At 40.3% G+C, this 16868-nt stretch overlaps 1 protein-coding gene across 1 annotated transcript in view; it reads left to right on the plus strand.

The window, feature by feature from the left end:
• The first annotated feature begins 436 nt into the window (after window positions 1-436).
• The window catches only part of DCP1A (decapping mRNA 1A), a 31760-nt gene continuing 15328 nt past the window's right edge, over window positions 437-16868 (plus strand). The window contains exons 1-5 of the mRNA XM_066326751.1: window positions 437-638; window positions 1630-1670; window positions 3454-3581; window positions 11826-11892; window positions 16238-16376. Coding sequence (XP_066182848.1) covers window positions 504-638; window positions 1630-1670; window positions 3454-3581; window positions 11826-11892; window positions 16238-16376 — 510 coding nt within the window. The 5' untranslated portion in view covers window positions 437-503. The remainder of the gene's footprint in view (window positions 639-1629; window positions 1671-3453; window positions 3582-11825; window positions 11893-16237; window positions 16377-16868) is intronic.

Below are 16868 nucleotides of genomic sequence, written 5' to 3' on the forward strand. Positions count from 1 at the left end.
CAGGAGCAAACAGCATCACCCCCAAAGCGCTGGAAGAGAATTCCTGAGCCTGAGACCCAGCTCATCGAACTCCTCAAGGCAGCCTGCACTAAACTCCGGAGCCTTTCCTCATGGGGTCAATAAATAATAACAAGATGCGAGGGCCAGCCCTCAGCCCTGCCCACGCGTGTCAGGGGGCGCGGCCCTGCCCAAAGCGCACGGCCCCGGGGCTCTGCCACGGGCCCACGGCCCCGCAAGCCTTCGGTGGCCTTCGGAGCCGCGAGGGAGGACCGGGGAGCCGGTGAGGGACGGCGGCTCCCGAGGGGAGAGGCGGCGCCCGGGAAGGGCCCGGCGGGGCGGGGCGGGGCGGGGCGGGGCGGGGCGGGGCGGGGCGGGGCGGGGGCCCTGGGCGGCGGGCGGAACTGCAGGCGCGGGCCTGGCGCTCCGGCCGGCGGCGGGGCCGGGTGCGCCGCTGCACCAGCGCGGCTGTTGCCGTTCCGCGGGCGGGGCTGCCCGGATCCAAGATGGAGGCGGCGGGCAGAGCGGGGCAGGAGATGAGCCTGGCGGCCCTGCGGCGGCACGACCCCTTCATCACCGGCATCGCCGACGTGACCGGCCAGGTCGCGCTCTACAGCTTCAGCCCCAAGGATAACGAGTGGGTGAGTGCGGTGGGGCGGGCCCGGCCGTGTCCGAGCCCCGGCAGCCGCCTGGCCCGGCGCGTCCGCACGGGGCCCGCGCGGGGCTGCGCTTGCCCAGGGGGAAGTTTGGGGTCTGGGTGCATTCCACCGGCTTGTGTTGAGGGAGAGGAAAGGGAAGGAGAGGAAGAGAGGAGGGGAGAGGGAGAGGAGAGAAAGGGGAGGAAGTGGAGGAGGGAGAGGGAAGGAAAAGGAAGAAGGAGAGGCGAGGCGAGCCCAGACCGTGTGTGCGCTCGGGGAGGCGGCGCAGTTCCCCCTCGGACCGGGCCAGTGCAAGGGCTGGAGGGCCTTTTGGCTCCTGGTGGCCACCGCCTTTTTCTCTTTTGTAATCGTACTTTACTGTTGTTGCTCCTGCCTGTTGCACAGAGCCCTCATTTGGGAAGAGGAGATTTTAAAGGTGTGAGTGTTCGTCATTGCACTAAAACACAGTTTTGGCTTGACCACCGAGTTCATCAAAGAGCCATAAAAATGGGAGTATGGGGAACTCCACGTTGTCGTGTGCAGCCCTGGAGCTGCACCGGCTTTATGCGCTCGTGGGTCACACGCCCGTGGTGAGGGCTGCTGTGGAGGCTGGAGTCTGACACGGAGCCGTGGCCGTAGTTCTGCCGTGGTGTGCTGTTGTCGCTGTCCTTGGAGTGCAACTGGAACACAACTTCTCCAATATTTGGAGTCTGCCCCAGGCTCAGCATGGGGAGGCTGTGGAACACTGTGTATGTAGCACATCGGCAAGCTGAGAGAGTGGGCAAAGTCTTTTGGAAGTGCGTTTAACTTCCTAGTCTTTCTAATTTAAAAAAAAATGGTAGGTTCTGAAGATAGGAGAGCATATTTTAGACCTGTGGTGTCAACGTTATGGAAAGATAAGGATGTTTTAAGTCTCTGTAATTAAAACAGTGTCCAAACCTGCATAACTGTGTGAACAAACGCATCCCTGAAGTTCATTTGTTGTCTTTTGTAGGAGAAAACCGACATTGAAGGGACCTTATTTGTGTATAGAAGGTAAGGGTTGTTTTTTGGGGGGAGAGGGGGGATATAGTGGTGGTGATATTTGTTTTCCTTCTTTAACAAAACAAACTCCAGATGGCTTCCTGCAGAGCTTTCATGCTCATTATTTTTTGCTTGTCCAGCTGTTAACTGCTGTGTACTCATTCAAAAAGAATAAACTCTGTACATGGGTGAGCAACTCTGTCACAAGCCCCTAAAAGTACTGCTGAGAAAGCATAAAACTGGAATGCTTTGTATGTACCCACATAAAAAACTGGTTTATTGAGCTTATTTTATTAATCCAATAGCGTTTGTTAGTGCATTGAGTTTGTTAAATGCCACATCTCCTTTTGTCTCCTAAAATCCATGAAGTTGATTATGAAAACAATAGAGATGAGAAATTAAATGATGTGTTTTAATTTACTCCTGGAATATGGCATAAATTTTTGTTAATGGATGAAGTTGCCCAAAAGCTGGAGAGTTCATAGTGTCTGGTTTTGGGGGCTATTTGATTTCCTCATAAAAACCATGGAAGAAATTTCCAGTTCTGTTGGACAGGTAAAAAGGTTGAAGAGGAGAACCAGCACATAAAATCAATCATGAGTTCAAGTTTTAAATTACAGGCAATTAAAAAATTCTAAATTAAATAACACTTTGTTAAAGGCAAGAAATGGAAATAATGTTGATTTAAGCCATCCTGAAGCAGACTGTCATAGTTTGGTTGTTAAAATATTTTATTCTGGCACTATGTAGGGATTTGAGTAACCAGATCTTGTTACTTCAGCTCCCAGCTTGGAAACACTTAGTGTAAGAAAGTGAACCAAACTTTTTAAATAAACAAATCAAAACAAAAAATAAATCAAAAGCTTCTAGTGTCATTAGCTGATGATTTCAGATGAGTCCTGCGAGGTGCATTAAGAGACTCACTTGTGATGGTAATGGTTGTTTACCCTGTCCTTGGAAGCTCTTGGCAGATTTTTGGGTCAATCATTAGGTGGCCACACCATTACAGAAATCTGTATATTTACCAGTTAATTGTGTCTGATTTTTAGCCTGCCTTCATTGTGCTGTTGTTGATTATATACCAGCTTACAGGCACAGTTGAGTGCTGACAGGACATTCATGCAGTAAGGGAAAACAGATCTAAAACTATCTTGAACTTTCAATTCTTACTCAGTGTTCTCTTTTTCTACCTGGTGTCCTGCAAATATCTAGATAAATAAAAATTGCTTCACTAAGCAATACAATTCTGAATAATTTATCTCAGGACACAGGGTTAAGTCCTTATTTGCAGAGTCTTCCTTTAGGAAGAAATTACTGTTTATGGTTCCCCTTACTTCATGCTATTTAAGATAGCAGCTCTTTTTTATTGTCATGTCTATTTACAATAAGGTAATGATGCTGTGTAAGTGGTTTGGTTTTTCTCCTTTAATAAAAAAAATTCTAAAATGCCTCAAAACGATCTTTTGTCAGGTATTGAATACATTTGCATTTTAATGGTGGACCTGCCCTAGTTTTTTTGAATAGATTTTGGAGAGGCATATCTTTGATTCAGCATTTTAGCAGTGTAGAACTGTAATGTTAATCCTAATCCTGCTTTGAGGTAAGTGTAGTTTGAAATTGAAATTAGGTGGCATGCCAAGAAACGGAATAGAAAAACTGTGAGAGCTTCAGGACTTCTAAAGCTTCACATGATAAAGCAATGGAAATTTGAAGATGAATTCATCACTTGGTTTCAGAAAATTACTTCTGTTGATGAAGGTATTAATCCTTGGTTTTGTTTTAATTAACACAATAGGTCAGCTTCTCCTTATCATGGTTTTACGATTGTGAATCGACTGAATATGCACAACCTGGTTGAACCAGTAAATAAAGATTTGGAGTTTCAGCTCCATGAACCTTTTCTTCTCTACAGAAATGCCAGCTGTGAGTATGACTTTCTCTAATCCAAATAAGCTCCAAAAAAGTGAATCTACCAAAGTGCAGTATTGCTCTAGTCTTTAGTTAATGGTCTGATAGGTTTGATCTAAACCTGTCTCCCTCTTATCAAAATGTCCCCTTGAGTTAACAGATGGGAACACTGCTTTGGCTGTGCTTTGGTGTACCTAATAGACCAGGCAAACGTTAATCCCTTCCTTTTTTCCCCTTGGAAAGCCTCTGGGATCTGTCAGTAGTGGGATAGATTCTGCCATGGTGGCAAAGAACAGCCTAAGGAAGACAGTCTCCTCTGTTTCATAATCTTAGCAATCTTCCTTCCATAGGTGTGACAAAGAAGAAAAAGTCAAAACTGGTCAGTAAATTCAAAAATCTAGGGGGTTAGGGGAGTGACTGGCAACAAATTGGGAAAAGTATTGTATTAAGTTGGGTGTTTAAGCAAATTGCTTGGTTTGCAAGGAAGAGGAGCTGTAGACAGAGGCAGTAGGGACAGGATGGAACTTAAGGTGTCAGGACAGAATTGCAGCTGTGAGGTTGGTGACATAAGGGAAGCAAGAAGTTGATTCATTTGTTGAAACTGCTGATGGTATAAGGAAGCAGGAGCTGCTGTGGAATCACCATGGTATGTGACAGTGACTGGAGGATCACCTCAGGGAAGGAGTCACAGAATCATTTAGGTTGGAAAAGACCTTTAAGATCATCACATCAAACCATTAATCCAGGACTGTGCAGTCCACCACTAACCCACATCCCTCAGTGCCATATCTGCACATACTTTAAATACCTCTAGGGATAGTGGCTCCACCACTGCCCTGGGCAGTCTGTTCCAGGGCTTGACAACCCTTTCCATGAAGAAGCTTTTCCTAACACCCAATCCAAACCTCCAGTGGCACAACTTGAGGCCATTCACTTGTTACTTTGGAGAAGAGAACAAGCACCACCTTGCTACAACCTCCTTTGAGGTAGTTGTAATCAGAGAAGGTATAGGCTGTGTGTGAATTCATTAGAAACCCCTGAAGCCAACTGTTTTCCTTTCCTTGATAAAAGCTCTCCTTTTCCTGTGGGAAACTAGTGTGTAAGATCTGTGGGAGGCTCATGGGTTTAGGATAAACATGACATAGAATAGTTCAAGGAAGGGAGGAATTCATACAAAGGTCAGCAAGAAAAAAACCACAGACTGTATGTGGGAATTGCATTCTGAAGTAATCAGGAGTATTTCTTTTCCTCTTATTTCTTTGCCATTGAAATTTTAAAAGACTTTAGTCAGAAACTGTCCTTTCTTTCATTACCCCATCCAGTCTCCAGTGATTGCAGGTGGAAGATATCCAATGCAGTCAGTATGTCATTAGTTATTTTCTCAGGTGCCAGAAATAAACTGCAGATGAGTTTTTGCCCTCTGAGAGTGTTTGCTTTGTTGAAATACAAGCTTAAAAGCATTGAAAATGGCATCTAAGCTTTTTATTCCTTATAATTTCCACATACATTTTGCATTAAGCTATTTTGTTTTGGATTATTTTCCTTGTATAAGGTTTTCCAAATTTTCTGCCCTCTGAAAGAGTTAGAAAACAAATTATATGGTTGAATTGTGTTAAAGCTGTTTGCCTCTATTTGCATAGTATTTGTGAATTTGCTGGCAAATTTGGATTTGCAGACAGATTTCAACATGTGTGTGTTTTGTTTGTCTGGGTAGATTAGAGGATTCTTGTCCGAGGTCTCTTCATGTGGAAGGATCTTCACTTCCACTCAGTTGCCTGCTGGCATGAAAAACCTTTGCGTTTTTGGACCTAATCCAAATCAGAGGTTTAAGGGTTAGTATAATGTGTGTCTCCAAGGGCGTTATGTCGTGTGTCTCTAATGGCTTAAGGTGAAGTTCTTCGGAGATCCCTTAATGACTGAAAGAGGATGGACTGCTAGTTTGTGTAAGGAAAAGCTTCTCCTTACACAACCCTGTGCCTTGTAGAGTGGCTGTTATTGCATCCTTGAAGAAATCTACTGTCATCATTAGAAACCCTTTATGAATAAGTTGCCCTGTTAAGGTTGCTTAGTGATTAAATTCCGATTCTGTTTGCATGGCTTGCAGATGGGCAGTGGCTCAGACTATCCAGTAAAAACCTGAAATCGGGTTAATGGTGCTGTTTGACAGAGACAGACGTACCTTCTAACAAGATCAGTAACAAATAGAGAGATTTGTGCTTCACCAGGGTGTGGTTGAAACAGTAGAAGATGATCAAAGCAAAATTATGTCACTGTGCATTTGGGGAAGGTTCCATGTCAACAGTATTTATATTCAGTGTGGTAGTACTGTTTTAGAGACTTCACTTTTTCACTTTGTTCTGGGATTCTGTCTTGACTTGAGAAGATAATCAGGCCAAGTCTGTTTCATGCAGCAGATCAGACCTCTGGCATTTCTGTCTTCAGCAACAAAAGAGCTGTTCTGAGAGCAGCGAGTAACCTACTGCAGTCTGTGCAGAGCTGCTCAAGACTTATGTGAGGAACTTCACAAGCAGTCTACAAGCATTATTTTTGCTTGGCTGGAGGATGTAAGAATGATTTTCCTGTCATACTAGATCATAATATTTTGGTGGGGTTTTACTGTTCTTCTGTAGTTTGATTTCTTCAAGCATCTACTGTACAGAGGAATTGTTGGTTTGCTACATATCAGAACTTACTTTGTTAATCTGTAGTTGTGAGATACTTATCCAATTGCACAGAGGCATTTTCATACTTAGACCAAGACTAGGTAACTGTCATTTTAGTCTTACAGGAAATTACTGATTTTCACAGCCCTTGGGAGGAGTCCTCCCATTTTTGCAAGGTGAGGCATGAAGGAAACTTCCATAAGCATTCTGGAAGGAGAACAAATACAGTACCTTTCTTAAATCTATCTGCCTTTGCTGTTCTCTGAGTGAAATGGAAAACTTGGGGCAATTTGTTATTCATTATTCTGTGAATTCTGTTCCCTCCCATCCCAATGCTACCTTTCTCATATTTCAGCTTTTAATGTGGAAATCTTTCCTCACTCCAGAATTTTTCTTCTCAAAATTATTCTGGCTACATAATATGGTTCCAACCCCAAAAGAATACTGAACCCAAAAAGTTGGATATAACACTGCCCCAAAACTTACAGCATTTATTTCTGGGGCATAAGACCCTAAACAAAGATGATAAGAGTATGATTAAGAAGCTGTGACACATTATACCACTTGGAGTGGTAAATAGAAAAAAGATATGCTTGTTTTCACAGTTATAAAGAATTAAGGAAAGCAAATATCTCCAAACATGAACAGACAAGAAATTGCCATATTGAAAAGAGATTGTTTGACTTACTGTAACATATTTTAAATTTAGAATTACTCTTAAAAGGTAAAAATTTTGAGATTATACTTAATAATGTGCTAGTTATTATTTCTTAGTCTGGAATAGATGTTGTTTGGTATATTTGATCCTTGTTGAACTCTCTCTCTGGACACATACAGACTCTTTAGAGTATTTTTTCATGAAATACTGAATCCCATTGACCTTTTTTTAAAATGAACCTAAGCTTGTTTTCTCTTGTCTGTGTTTTGCAGGAGGCTTGTTAAACTCTGTTTTAAAAAATGCATACAATTCAAAGTAACAGTAATAACAGTTAAGTCTGAAGTTCAGTACTTCCTTTCAATCTGTAATGTGAGAATCTGGAGCTGTTAGTTAATAGTTTGCTTAATAATTGAGGAAAATTAGTCAAAGTTTTAAGCACTGGTGAACTTACCTCCTAAAGTCTGCAGGAAAGAGTCTTTTGAGCCTTCCTCGTTTATAACTTTTCCTTTGTATCGGTGGTATTGATCTTGATTAAAAGGGTTTTTAATCCAAGCCAGTTCACTTGGGAGGTCAGGCAGGCTGATTTCCATGGTGCTGAAAAGGCAGATGTTTAGCATACAGGTTGGGTATTTAAATAAATGATCCTCATTTGGTGTGGTTTTTTCCCTTGCTTCTTATTCCTGTCCAAGGTACGAGTTAATAATACAAAAATAATGGATTTTGGAGAGGCTTGTATATTTAAGTGGAAAACCCAGTTACAAAGTTCTGTCTTCTGGGCTTGTGGTATTATTGATGAAAACAACTTGTATCCTGAACAGCAAAAGTGAAATGAGTTGCATTAAAAGTGTTTCAAAGAGCTCCTGACTGGTTTCAAAACTGGTAAGGAAAGTCTCTTGTTATCACACATGTTCCATTAAGTGTAACATATCTCTGTGATTGCTGAGGCTGCCTGGCTCTCCAGCAAGCACATTAACCCAGTGGTTTAGTCTGAGATAAGAAAGGAGCCTGTTCTTCATATCTTCATAGCAGAAGAAGCAGTGCAAGCTGGGGGAGGGGAGGAATGATTGAAAACTGTAAAGAAGTTCTAAAAATACATCGTTTGACCTGAAAGATGGCACTCTAAATGCAAGAGGTTTTTTTTCTGTGGTTCAGGTTGCAAAGCTGCAAACTCTCTCCTTCCATGTAATACTCAGATGGCAGTAAAAGTGTTCTGAGCTTGGATGCTGTTTGGCACCTGCTGAATTACTCCATGCTCCTGCTTGTGGGATTGTGCTGTGTGATATGTTTGTGAAATGGCTTTAGGCATTCAAAGCAATAGGAAAGGGAGGAACCTCTTCCATTTATTGTGATGGTTTATAAGTCTATGTGGCAGGCTAATATCTACATGTAGGAAATAAATATGAAAAATGTCAGTGATGTAGATCTGGCTGACTGAGGAGAGGTGGCATTTTAGCTGACATTGCTATGAGGAGAAATATGAGCTTTAACAGAGAGAGCTTTATGTCATTTTGCTTTAAACTCTATTTGAGGTGTAAAATGATGCATATATGTGCTTTTCTTTATGGAAGTGAGATCGGGTTGTTTTCCATGGTTACGTTACAGGAGGGGGTTTCAAACTACAAGTCCTTTTCTTTCAAGAGTTTGAAAAATTCTCTTTCCAGTTGTTCTGCTTCAGTGTATAGCAACATCTAAATTTGACCTGTAAAATAAAACTTTTCTCTCCCTTTTACCAGCTCTTCCATATAGTTAAGGGAAGTTTTAAACAAATAGTCTCTTTGAATGAGTTGAAGATGTATTTGTACAAATGGCTAAACTGCCTAGGGGAAGGGAGTGAGAGTGTCTGGAATCCCAAAACTGATGATCCATGTGCACTTCCTCTGGCACGCAGTTTCATTCTATCTTTTCCCTTCCTGTGTGTCCCAAGCTCCTTGTTTGTGCTCTCTTATGGTCCAATGGCCTTTTGTGTAGCTGATGCAGAAACAGGATCAAGTATCTGGTCTGGACTAAAATGTACCCAGTTGACATAAAGGAGAGGGGCTCCTTGGAGTACAGTGGGTTAACAAAGTTGTAGGAATGTGCGGGTGGGGACACTGCCTCTTTTTGTTTGCTTAAAATGAGAGCTGAAGTAAAACTACAATTTGGGGATGCAGCTTCATTTTATGTTGCCAAAGATGAGGCTTCTGTCTCGCAGTGGCACTTGACTATTCCCACTCTTAATCCAGATTATAGAAGAGTCCAAGACCTTCCTTTTGGTATTATTCAGCTGTTAGGCTTGAGCAGGATGTCTTCCATAATCCTTCTGTTCTCTCAAAAGCTCTTTGGTTTCCCATTTCAGTTTTAATCAGGTTTTAAGGATTGATCCAGACAAGTTTGGAGAGCAGTGGAGTGTTATGTGTTTAGATAAATATTTATGGGTCAGTGTTTCTAACACAAATGACATGTCAGAAAAGAATAAATGAAGAGAATTGATGAGTTCTTTAAGTTTTATGAAACCTGATTTGTCTGTGGTGTGGGTTACTCATTACTTCAGGCATGCCAAAATGTAGTGTGAATCCTACTGAAAGATTTGCTGCTGATGATTACAAACTACTGTTACTTGATTGCTAAAGATACTGCCCAGCATTCAGTGTAGAAAAGCTAGATGGAAAAATGAGTGACTTAATTCAGTGGCTTCCTTTGGATGAAACTCTTGCAAGAGCTGCAGTAGAAAGGTGCCATCAGACATAGGAATGTTCAGCTAATATTTATGCTGGGTATAGCAAAAAAATGACATATTTAAAAAGAGCTGGTAAAGAGCCAACTATGTCTTTGCTATAAGATGTTCTTAATTGAAGCTGCATGCATGGAGGGAAGTACAGTGTGTATATAGGAAAATATCTATTAAATAGTAATAGTGATGCTGTTGGGGCACACATTTCTGGGAGAGGGAGCTGAACTGGCAGTACAGGAGATCTCTTGGAAAGAGGAAGGTAAACATTCCAGCCTCTTAGACTGTACCTACATTAATGCCCAAGTTAGTTTGTAATCTGCTTTGTGTCTTTGTAATATTGTGTAAGATTGCTTTGCAGTGACTCCCTGTGATTGCTTGCCAGTAGTACAAAGTGGAAAAAAACCTTGTACTCACCAGACTGAGATTTGGATCTACTTGCAGTCTTGTCTAGGCCTGTTTCTGGCAGAATTGAGTGTGACTGTTATCATTGTCCCATTTAGATATTTTTATAAGTTCCTTATCTTCATTTTTTGGCAAGTATGCTTTTGAAGCAGCTTTCTCCTCTTGGCAGTTTCTCTGATAATGAAGTCAGGGAAGGGAAAGAGCTTTTCTTCAGTGCTAAAATATTAGCTACTTCTTTAGTCATGTAACAAACTGGAAACTTTCTAGGTTTCTATGCAGCAGAAAATCCAGTTATATTAAACTGTAGAGTTTAATTGAAGCATTTCATAAGCATTGTAGGCTACGTGTATGAAATGCTTTTTTATTGACTTGTGTCTTTTGTGCATTGATCTTTTTGTTTATGACTTGAAAAGCTTTGTTATCTATTACTTAAGCTGGAACCTCTAAAGAAGCAAACACCCAAATTAATACAGTTTTTATTTAATAAAAGAAAGAAAAGCCAAGAATTTCAGCTTGTCATAGGCTATTCTTCTAGAAATGAGATATGTACCTGACTTTGTGGGGACTTTGGCCCAACCAGGTACACCTGGGATAAGCAGAAGGGCCAGGAAAAGTTTAGTAAATAATTGCCCTCTTTGGCATGGCTTGACATAATTTTGAGTGGGCTTTGCTTGAAGTTTTTGAGTATCTTGTGGAGGGAAAAAAGTGAGTAAAGAAAGAAAAAGGATTTCACTGTGAAATAAAAACCTACCTCTGACTGAAAGTAGTTGTGTATTTTTTTAAACAGTCCTTTCCTTCACTCTAAGTGTATTATAATCATTGATTTCAGCTACATAGAATCATTAACATGAACTGCAGTATACAGATGAGTTTTAAAAGGCTGAAAGCATCTTTTTCAGAAATACTTTAATGGTAACGTGTGATGTTCTAGCACGTTATGCATTGACAAACTTCATAAGTGAATTAAGATTTAAAATAATCTGCTTTGTGGCCTGAATTCAGTACAATTCTGAAGAGAGTAGTGGAGCTTTGTGGTGTTGATGCAGCTGGGGGCAGTGAGGAGAGGAGCTGATGTGTGGTGCAGGCACTTGGGAGGATTGCTGGGGAAAGGAGCAGCTCATGGCACTCCTGATAAAGTTTCTCCCTCTGATGGAGGCTCAGTGGTCGAGCTCCAACTCTGCAACTTTCAATAGAATTCTACTTATTCTGAAAGCCAGAATGAGGCTGTCTTGCTGAGCTTCAACCCTTTTGCCTCTCACTGCTTTGTCCTTGATGCCTTCAAAGAGCAGGGGTCACTATGAGTGTAGTTTTAAGCTGTTCCTTGAATGTGACTCTGTGATGGGAGCTTTGGTAATGCTTCCTTCTGGAAAGGAAACCTTCCAGAGAGGCTCTGACTGAACTGTCATGCTGTAATTCAAATGTTAATGTTGGTCTTTGTATTTTACATATTTAAAAATCATTGTTTTTTTAAAATGGATATTCCTTCGCCCAGCTTAAATGATAAAGACAGTAATTCAAGAAAGGAGGTTGCAACTGTAGTGAGAAGGCACCTGCTGATTAGAACATTTTTCTGCCACTTTTATTTACAAACAGTATCAAGATTCTATTGTTCTTCCATTTAATCTGACTGAAGTTGTATTTATGTTTGCACATGTGCTATTTCTGATTACTTTATAAACAGTAGGTGGTGACACACAATATTTCAATGGAAATTGATGGAAATTCCTATGTTGCAGATTTAATGGATTACTGGTTTTTTGCTACTGATTTAATTACTTTTTTCTTTTTTATTTTTGTCTTACACTTGCTTTTTTCTTGTTTTCTAGTGTCAATTTACAGTATTTGGTTTTACGACAAGAATGACTGTCATCGAATAGCAAAACTGATGGCTAAGTAAGTACTGGGGCCTTACTGTTCTGTAAGCCTTTTAGAACTTATTAAATCTTCACTCCTAAAAATGGAGGAATGCAACATTCTTGCTCATACAAGTTTTTTTAACTAATGAAGATTACAGCTTTCTATTTTAAAAAAATGCAGCATTAAAACTTTCAGTTGAGTGATAAAAAAATGAGTTGAACTATTAGTTGGCATTCTCCAAAGAAATCAAGTATGAGCACTGTGTATTATTTTGTATTCGATTTTGTATAAGATACTGGCAAAAGATTTTCTAATGCAGAGTGTAGTGAAATAAATGATGGTTGGGGGTTTTTGGTTAGTTTTGTGGTGAGCTGTTTTTTTCTTGGAGTTTGTGGTTAGTTTGGGGTTTTTAAGGCTTAGGTGTTATTCCTGACTGAAATGAAGAGATTAAAGAATAGTTGGAGAACTAGGTAGAATTTTCTAAAATTACAGTGGGTTTAAGAGAATCAGCAAAACTGTGAAATAATAAGAGCTTGATGTTGCTAATTTCTGGATTTTTTTGTTAGATACTCTTGCTAAAATGCAAAATGTAGATGTACTGTCCAGGGTATCTTCTCATCCCTCCTTCTCAGTTTCGTTCTTTGCTGCTGCTTTCCTGAACCCTCTTATCTTTTGCCTGTCTTCAGCAGTGTGTCAGAGCTTGCCAGTTAGGCCATCCTGAAGATTTGCAGAATTTAATTGCATGGAAATGTATAATACTTACTTATCTGAAAATGAGTCACAATGTAGATATTTTAAGCTGAAATCTAATTTTGTAGTGTAGGGGATTTGGTGTGGGTTATTTTGGCTTTTTTTTAATTATTATTTTCACACTGAAGCAGTGAAAGACAACACAAATTACAAACATTGGTATCAAGATTTCTTTCTAAATTCTTCTCTTTTCTCATCCTGATAACCTCATTTCCCACTTCTATTTTTTTTCTTCCTACTTATGTTGGACTTCTTACTGTTACTTGGTTTGTCCATATCTCAGGATTAACTATAAGGATTAATGGAAAACAATTGTGTGAAACTGACTGTTGGATGTTGCTACCAAAACAAATAACAAAACTGTTACTGCCTCTCCTCTTTATAAACGGTGCAATAGAAGGACTGGCTTTCTCTTGTAACCTACAACCATTAGGTTAATGTTTGAAGCGTGAGAGAGAGTTGAACCCCTCAAACCTTAACCATATTCTTATTCTGTCACACACAGCTATAGTACAGATATAAGTTTTAGATAGCAAACCTTGAGTCCATTTGGTGTTGAGCTGCTCTGATCACTGTAGCACAAATGATGGGCTGCAGATACTTCAGGAGTCTTAAATAGTGTGATCAGGTAACAGACCAGACTGGTCATGGCACAGCAGTCCATAAAGCAAATTTACCTCTTTGGCTGGATTGCAGTATTTACATTTTCTTTTGAGAGTATTAATTTTGTTCTGCAGTTTTTTGTCTTTGGGAGGGAAATTTGGATTTTCACCCTCTTGTTAAGGTGGAGTTTTTCTTAATCACTGATAGGAAAGAGTGCTGCCTTTATAATACTTCAGCACTTCGAAAACATAACCATAAAAGGTTTCAAGGAGATTTGCATTCTCCTCCCTGCATTTGGCTTGACCTTATTGTGCCAGACTGAGTTAACAAGATTGCAGACCATCCATTTATATTTTGGTGGCTTATCTTCGAAAAGAAAATTAGGCTTTGTAATCACAGACTTCACTTCTCACGTTCTCTCCCTCCCCCTGCCCTTCTGTGAGGTTGTGCCAGGTATATTTTCAATGCTCTAACTCCAGATTTTCTTCAACAAACTGTCACAGCAGCTACTGTGTCCCTGAAGGAATGTGTGCCTCTTCCACTATCTGATATAATGGAAAGAAACAGCAGGCCTTGCTTAAAAAAGATTTAATCCTGGATTGCACACAGAGCATGTTCAGTGTACAGATTTGCATTAGTTGACTTTTTTCTCCCCTAGAAAAATTATTTAGGTATTTGATTTACAGATTTTTTTTTAAGAATTCCAGAATTTTCTGAAATGAAAACATTTAATGGGAGTCATCAATCAAACTCCTGATTTTAGAAACAATTAATTTGTGTCAAATTAAGATGATTGATTGAGGGATGAGCCTTCTAGAAGATGTAGGGCAAAACTGGAGGGTATCAACTATTTGAGAAAACTATTGCATTCTGACCTATAAGTTTATAGGGGGTATTTTTAGCTTAGTTTATAAGTTTGTTTTCCCTGTTTCAGTAGTCCAACCCAAAATGGCTTCTGAGATAACAGGCAGCAGACTAGAATTGGGAAAGAATCTCAGAGTTCTGGGGGTACAGTTTCACATTTTATTCCATTACCACCCTTGAAATGTAATGTGCACAAGACAGAAGATGGTGTTTGAGCTGTTGATGAGAAGAGAATTTGTTATTCTTCAAAAAGAAAATAAAAAAAAGTAACAAACACTTCGTAATGGAGAAGAGAAAAATCTTAACTTTTCCAGAAATTTTTATGAAACATTTCTGTGAAATGGATGCACTCCTTGAAGGTGTTTTGCTGTGAGTTCAGTGAGTGCTATTTTCACAGGAGGATGTTTTATTGAAACCTTCTGGGCCAACTAATTAAGGCGGAAGGAGAGTCTCAAGAGTGAAGCCTTTGCTTTGCCTGCCAAGCAGAATGTGTGACTTGACTTGCCCAGAATCTTCCCTTTAACTGAAGTGTTTCTTTCTTCTTAGACAATTATGCTGGCACTTAACATCTCAGCAAACCATTCTCTTACCTTGCTCTTTCTCATCATCAGTTTTGGAGTTGAGTTTGGAGAGGTCCTAAGCCAGGACTGGGTGACCACATGAGGTGCTAGAACAAAATGTTCTCTCAGAGTGTCACTATAGAAACACTTGTGGAGTATTGAGCTGCTTCATCCAAACCAGCACATGCTGCAGTTCTCAGAAATTATCAGTGTTACATTGGCCTCCCTACTGTGAGTTACTTTGCCAGGTGATTGCTGCTTACAGAGAAGGCTAGAAGTAATCAGAAGCTTGTATGAAAAATTCTGAAAGCAACACTGAATTGTTAAAAGCCAAATCTAACCCTTTTTCAACTAAACACAGCTAAACTCTAGTTTAGGAGCTTGGTAGATAGAAAACTGGGAAGTTTTCAAGTTGAAAAACTTGAACTATTTTTTCCTCAGAAATGTCAACAGAGAGGTGCATATAAATAATTACAGTCTATCAAATCTAAAGTTTTTTCTGAATCCTAACTGACCCAAAGAAACTGGAGGCTGGAATGATTGACACTTCCTGTGATTGTTGTGATGGCACCTCTTGGCTCCCCCCTTAGCCATCAGTTCCACAGCATGAGAGTTCTCAAGTGACATGCCAGCTCCAGAGCTCTGCCCTGTTTACAGTGCTTGTTTTTTCTTAACATATTTGATTAATGCAGGCTTAAAAAAAGAAGGGATTACAGGCTGGTGCGTGTTTATTTCAAGAGGATAAGCTTTAGCGCATTGCACAGCCATGTATATCTTTTGAACTGCATATGGATTAGGAGTATATGCTGCTTTTACTTTTATTAATGAAGTGACCAGGTACACATCAGCTTCTTGCATCTCTTACCTGTCCTTCAGATTGAAGGGTTTGGATACTTGAGGCAGGCAGAGGTGGAGCAGAAGTGGTGAATGAACCGTAGGGACCAAAGGCCAGAGGTAATGCAGGTAATTGGAATAACAGGGGCAGCTTGAGAAGGAAATGGTTTGCTGTTCTTTCCGGAGCCTTAGGTGGGGGTGTGAGGAGTAACTTGCTCTAAGTCCTCTTACAGACTGATTCCAGAGACATCTGGTGTGAGCCAGCTCTCTTCTTTCCCACTGTCTGTTGCATAATGGTGGGCCTCATCCTAAACTAGAACTGTTTGGTAATAGATTTTGTTGAATGACGTGGCTTGACTTGGCTAAATATGGAAAAATGCATGTTAGGAAGTAAAGAGTTAAAATCGCATCTTAGTCTGTAGTGCAGAATGTGCTTTTTGTGTATTACATGCATGGATGTCCACATATTTCATTCTAAAAATGTATAAACATGGGAGTTTTATAGGAGTAGTGTTTACTGTAGGCAAACTTTGTGAGAGACATACCGGTGCTCTCTGAATGGGAGATAAATTGTACAGACCGTTTGACAGTTTGTCTTGTATAAACCTTGTGGCAAATGAAAACTTGTGTAACTTTGGTCAGCTATGTGTTAGGCTTTTATTCAGGCAGAAAATGTGGGTTAATGTGCTGGGACTACTCTTCTTACTGCTTTTTGCAAGATGTTCACTCCAGGTAATTTTTAAAATCCTATTTCTCCTTTGCTTTTACAGAGTGGTTGAACAAGAAGCTCAGAGGTCACAGCAAGTTTCCCAGGACAGAAAAAGTCCCAGCAGGACCAATGGCTGCAATGAAAACAGGCCCATTGACATCCTAGAAATGCTGAGTAAAGCCAAGGATGAATATGAACGAGTAAGTAAATATCTCTTTTCTGGAAACAAGTTTTTAGCACATCAGCTGTGCTTTGTTAAAACTGTGGGAAGTCTCTGCAATAGTTCCAGCAGCCTTGTTTTCAGACTGATGTGTTGTTCCCTCCCTCAGGGACACTGTACTAGGAAACAATCTGTGATTTCAGGCAAGATGGATTGAATCCTGATCATGTGGTCCAACTTGAAATGTAGCAGGGCAGACCCATTTTATAATGATTTCTCCTGCTGTGAGAAAATCTTGTCTCTGGGAATAGCAAATAAAAATTGTCCCCAACAGCATCTGTCTCTTAGTCTAAAAAGATGTCTTGTGGTATTAGAGACCGAGTCATTCAGTACATTTGTAGACTCTACAAAACATATTTCTTATTAGCTATAGACTAAATGTAACTGTTCCTTTGTCTTTCTGTTTCCCAGTTTATTACTTCTGTCTTGTTTACTGTTTTTCCCTTTAATAAATTAATTCATCTCAGAAGGA

This window comes from Sylvia atricapilla, chromosome 11, assembly GCF_009819655.1.
Source record: "Sylvia atricapilla isolate bSylAtr1 chromosome 11, bSylAtr1.pri, whole genome shotgun sequence".
Classification (NCBI taxonomy): domain Eukaryota; kingdom Metazoa; phylum Chordata; class Aves; order Passeriformes; family Sylviidae; genus Sylvia; species Sylvia atricapilla.